The following is a 5,627-nucleotide window of genomic DNA, read 5'->3' as shown; positions in this document are numbered from 1 at the left end:
TAATAAAATGTTATGTATATGTCACAAAAATTATACCATCGGAAAGCTCTGTTAAACACAAATCTAACAATGTACTTTTTGTAGCATATATTTTATTAGTCATATATATGGATGTTCAAAGTCTAGTTGAAAATACTAGGGGGCCTAACAAACCCGGACGGAGGTAGTAGTAAGTATTACTATTTCCCTCCTAAACAACGTGTTTTCTTTCTACTTTGCACTAGAAACCGCATCGAAGCTTTGAGCACCAGAGACATAGTTCCTGTGGGTGTGCTGCCGCTAGGTTTCTTTTGGTGTTTAGTACCAAAGCAAGCCTTTCGCCCCCGATTGTGCTTGTGTCTCCCACCTTTTGTTGGTTGTTTCCATCTGACATGATGTTGCTATATATGACGGTGAAAGCGGCAACATAACAAATATGAGTCTTCTGGATCTCATCCGTCTGTTGTGGCAGCAGCAACGACATGGTGCAATGATTTTGTTCCTTCTCTCACTATGGACCAAGTAGCGATGGCAGCGACACTATGTTCCGTTGGAAGAACTGATGAAGAGGAATGTTCAATCGATCAATTTTTTTTCTATGACCATAAGAATTACAAAACACAGACCGAATTTTTCGTAAATTTAGTACAATACATTTTTTGGCAATGCTAGCCAAATCGTGGGTTAGCAAAAGCTATGGGCCAAAACCAAACATACCATCCATCTTGTCAAGAAACGGAAAAAAACAGTGAACCAACCTGTGGTTGGATGGTTAGAGGGACCGTGGTATCCTCAGCCCACCAGGGTTCAAATCCTGGTGCTCGCATTTATTTCTGGATTTATTTCAGGATTTTCTGCGATGCGCATTCAGTGGGAGGAGACGTTCCCGTCCTCGACGACGAGGCGCCTACGGTGACTTTGTAAATCTCAAGATGATATGCCGGCTCAGTCTTTCGGAGGTGCTCATATGGGTAGGGTGTGCGTTTATAGGGGTGAGTATATGAGCGCTTGTGTCTGTGCTGATTTAAAAAGAAAAAAAAAGAAACGAAAAAACAAAAGACTGCGACCAGAATGACAAAAGCTAATGTTCGAAGGGGCAGCATGAAAAAACCCATCGAAAAGGAAAACCGCCAACAGGATGCTCCCTTCATGGCGCTCTGCTCTTCCCTGCGACCACTCCCTTCTCCTCCCTCCGTCCAATTTTTCCCATCGGAGAGGTGGATAGGATAGGAGGATCTTACCAACACACCACACCACCTGCGTCAGTTACTCAGTTTGTTTGTTGCTTCTGAGTTCTGCCTGATTGATTTGGTTGGACAAGACGACACCACCTCTGCCTCTGCCTGCTGCAACCCGAAGCTCCTCCCCCACCTCTGCTGCAAGCTGAAGCAAATCCAACCAGCGCCGATCATCCAAAGGTCTCCATGAACTAATTCAGGAGTGTGTGTATCCCCCCAATTAATTCTCTATCGGCAGCAGTGTCTTCTTCCTCATACTTTGGCAGTGTGTAACTAGTATTTATGACTTTCCTCTTTTACTTATTTTATTCCTGGCGATTTGGCGCTCTTCTCTTCTTGGATGGGTGCTCCTAGTAGTAGTAAAAGATTGCAGCGAATTGATCTTCTTTATGCGTTTCGTTTCCCGCGTGCCCCTCAAGGAAGGCATCAAATCCCCCTCCTCCTTGCCCCAGTTACAGTTACAAAACATTTCCCTCAGAATCCTCGCCGTCGCCGGCTCTTCCCTTCCTTCCTTCCGTTCTTCCTCGGGCTAAGATTTGATTTGATCGAGTAGCGGTAACCGCCGCTGCTGCCCGTATGCATCCCCACTTAATTCCGAATTGGATTTTAGGTGCATGTTTCGATCCATCGATCGATCCGCGGTCTGAAATATCTCTGCGTTTTTGGTTTGGTTTCTCGATCAGGGGGGCATGCCGGGAGGAGGAGGAGGAGGAGGAGGGGGAGCGGCGGCGGTGGTGGTGGACGGCAAGGACGGGTACGCGGCGCCGGCGAGGGCGGCGCCGAGGAGCTTCCCGGCGAAGCTCCTCAGGCCGGTGCTCCTCTCCGCGGTGCTCGCCACGGGCTTCCTCGCCGCGGCCCTGCTCATGTTCTTCGGCGGCGCCTCCTCCTACTACCGCCTCCCGAGGCTCGCCGTGCCGGACGCCCTGCTCCCGGCGCCGACCTGCGACCAGGAGGACGGGGACCAGCAGGGCGGGGCGGCGCAGCGGTGGTGGGCGCGGCCGCCGGCGAGGAGCGCGTGGCACAACATGAGCGAGGAGGAGCTGCTGTGGGCGGCGTCGTTCGAGCCCCGCGCGCATCAACGGCGGCCGCCCGGCCGGCGGGGGAGGACGCCCAAGGTGGCCTTCTTGTTCCTCACCCGCGGCCCGCTGCCGCTGGCGCCGCTCTGGGAGCGCTTCTTCAACAGCACCGGCACCAAAGGCAGGGAGCTCTTCTCCGTGTACGTGCACACCACGCCGGGCTACCGCCTCGACTTCCCGCCGTCGTCGCCGTTCCACCGCCGGCAGGTGCCCAGCAAGGTACGCCCGCCGCTCCACGGCAGCTCCTGCAGTTGCCATCAAATTTCGCTTCTTTCGCCGTCGGTCGTTTGGATGGTTCTTCCGGCCGCCGTCCGATCAGCATCGAGTGGCCCAGATCACGGGATGCGCGTGCGACGTGGCCTCTCTGGTCCTCTCTGGTTTCAACGACACCTAGACAAATGACAAGTGCCGCCGAGTGTGAGTGTGACACGATCGATCACGAGAGGAGAAAGAGACGCTGAAGGTGATGACCATCATGGCACGGCATGGCATCATGGAGGAGCAGTACTCAAAAGTCTTCTCTTATCAATCAAAGATGCCATGGCCAAAAATCTTCGAATCTTCTTCCTTCATGAAATTTTTTTCTCTTGACTTTCTACAACCTGTGTTCTCAATTTTGATTCTGGTACTAGTAATAAAGCTAGAATTCTTACCACCACTATAATCTGTAGTGCATCTCAACTGACTTTCCACAATGTGCATTCCGATTTCTTATTTTTTTTAAATGCAAAAAAAATGTAATTCATTTTTGGTGCATTGTTGCAGCCGACGCGGTGGGGCAACGTGAATGTCGTGGACGCGGAGCGGCGGCTGCTGGCGAACGCGCTCCTCGACTTCAGCAACGAGCGCTTCGTGCTCGTCTCCGAGTCCTGCATCCCGCTCTACCCGCTCCCGGTGGTGCATGCCTACCTGACCCGCTCTCGGCACAGCTTCGTCGGCGCCTTCGACGACCCGAGCCCGCACGGCCGGGGCCGGTACCGCGCCGGGCTGGCCCCGGACGTGACTCTCTCCCAGTGGCGCAAGGGCGCGCAGTGGTTCGAGATGGACCGGCGCCTCGCCGTGTTCGTGATCGCCGACGAGCGGTACTACCCGCGGTTCCGGACCGAGTGTCGGGCGCCGTGCTACGTGGACGAGCACTACCTTCCCACCGTGCTCTCCATTGAGGCGCCGACGCAAATCGCCAACCGGACCGTCACCTTGGTCGACTGGTCCCGCGGCGGCGCGCACCCGGCCACCTTCGGCGCCGCCGACGTGACCGAGGACTTCCTGGGGATGCTGGTGGGGAAGAAGGGGAATGCTGAGCGGTGCATGTACAACGGGCAGCCGGTCGAGGTGTGCTTCCTCTTTGCGAGGAAGTTCGCCCCCGCCGCATTGCCGCAGCTGCTCAGCCTTTCCTCCAAGATCCTTGGGTACTAGCTATGCCTTTTACTAAATTGATTTTGGTCTGCTTATGTATAGCTCATACTCACTGAAGGGGAATAGAGGAATACAATTCTTTTTTTATGTGTCACAAGAACAAAAGGATGAATGATCGAGTGGGTAGTTGTTTCTTAACCATTCCTATTTCTGATACCTTAGGGCTCCTTTGATTCAAAGAAATTTTATAGGATTTCTGGAGGATTTAAATCCTTAGGATTTTTTCCCTATGTTGGTCATTTGAATCATAGGATTGGATCATGTAGGAATTTTTCCTATAGAATCTTTTGTACTACATTTCATAGGAAATCTAACATCCAGTCCAACCTCTTTTTACAATTCCTTTATTTTTCCTGTGGCATCAAACACTCATTGCTAATCTTATAAGATTCAAGTAGGCATGCCACTCTAATCCTATACTTTTCCTATTTCTATGTTTTCAAAATTCTACGAATCAAAGAGGCCCTTAAAGTTTTTTTTGAATCAATACCTTAGAGCACATATCTATATACCTACTATTAAGGGAATAAGTATTCTTGGTCCGTCAGATATTTTTGCTGAAAGCCCCTATACTTTTTAAGAATTAACCCACAATCTAGAAAAAAAATGATTTGTTCCCGAAGTTTGTCTGTCCACGGGTGGGCTACACGCTCAGCTTCCTCACATGGGTCGAGCGAAAAATATGTATACTTGTGAAAGATTTGAACTCCAGACCTTAACTTTAACCCAATAGTACCAACCCGCTCACCTAACCTATGATTTGTGCCAAAAACAAGGTCGTTTCCAAATTTTATAGTCTCACCTTGCTGTTTGTGCCAAATTTCACCCATTTTTATATCTCCATGAATTGCCTAGAAAATAAGCAAGCCGCTCCAAAACTAAAGCCCGTAAATTGTGCCTTTGCCTGCACTTTGAAGAGAGACCAAATAAAGGAAGGAATGGGGTATTATGCTAATTTCAAGGGGTGCATGACAACATCGGCACCAAGCAAAGGAAGGAGCCCTCCGGGTTTATTAGGCCCCCTTTTATTTTCCACCAAAGTTTGCCCATGAATTTGAACTTATAAAATGTGAATTATATTTCATAATTATACCATGGAAAACCTCTTTGAAATACAAATCCGTCCACCCGCAAAAAAAAAAGAAATACAAATCCATCAATCCAGTTTTTATAGCATATCCTTTATATATTTTTAGTCAAATAGATGGTTAAAGTTGGACCCAAAATATGAGTGGTCTAATAAACCCGGACAGAGGGGGCACTAATTTGAATGACGTGATTGTGGGTTGCATTGCTGCTAATCTAAACAGACTCGTGGGATGGCGCTTATTTATTATGGCCTTGAAACAAGGGAATTAAATCTGGTAATAAAGGTAATTGTGGGCAACAAAGGCATTAAATCTCCCCTGAGCTAGGAAAATAAAGTTGTAGTTATCCTTACGACTTTATCTATACCTACTAATAAAAGAAATAGGTAATGTTAGTCCGTCTTGCTATTTTATAGAAAATCCCCTGATGTTTCTGACATTAAACCCGCAGTACATATTAAATGTTTTTTAAAATACTCACATCTTTTAGACCGTAACTCCAAATTTAACATGTTTTATATGGAATTTTGATTAGAAAAATATATAAAATCTGAATATGATGTTATTTTACCTGTTAACTATTTATAAAATACTATCTAGGGTGAAATCTTAATCAACAGTGCATTATCCGTCTTTCTTTCATATTTGTACAGATCCAGATTGTGGATGAACATCTCAGCAAAATTAGGATTGGAGACGAAATTGAAGATCACTTGCCCGTTTCGTTGTACATATTGAATCTACGTGCAAGCCGTGTTTAAATAGAAGACATATAGAATCTTGAACTTGCGCTTTTGTAGGCAAAGACCATCTTTGTTTCGGCCGTAGCT

At 47.8% G+C, this 5,627-nt stretch overlaps 1 protein-coding gene across 3 annotated transcripts; it reads left to right on the top strand.

Annotated features, from left to right (window-relative positions):
• The first annotated feature begins 1,092 nt into the window (after positions 1-1,092).
• LOC109742469 (glycosyltransferase BC10) lies at positions 1,093-3,847 on the top strand. 3 transcript variants are annotated; one of them, XM_020301553.4, is made up of 3 exons: positions 1,093-1,397; positions 1,901-2,512; positions 3,059-3,847. In XM_020301553.4, the coding sequence occupies exons 2-3, from the start codon at positions 1,907-1,909 to the stop codon at positions 3,707-3,709; spliced, it is 1,257 nt and encodes a 418-aa protein (XP_020157142.1). In that variant the 5' UTR covers positions 1,093-1,397; positions 1,901-1,906; the 3' UTR covers positions 3,710-3,847. The 3 variants fall into 3 exon arrangements, with proteins under 3 accessions (XP_020157142.1, XP_073355720.1, XP_073355721.1); XM_073499619.1 differs by having other exon boundaries at positions 1,134-1,421; XM_073499620.1 differs by lacking the exon at positions 1,093-1,397 and adding an exon at positions 1,531-1,791.
• The last annotated feature ends 1,780 nt before the right edge of the window (positions 3,848-5,627 follow it).

The sequence above is a fragment of the Aegilops tauschii genome, chromosome 5 (genome assembly GCF_002575655.3).
Source record: "Aegilops tauschii subsp. strangulata cultivar AL8/78 chromosome 5, Aet v6.0, whole genome shotgun sequence".
Classification (NCBI taxonomy): Eukaryota; Viridiplantae; Streptophyta; class Magnoliopsida; order Poales; family Poaceae; genus Aegilops; species Aegilops tauschii.
The sequence above is the reverse complement of the archived record's forward strand: the minus strand, read 5'-3'. Positions and strand labels throughout refer to the sequence as shown.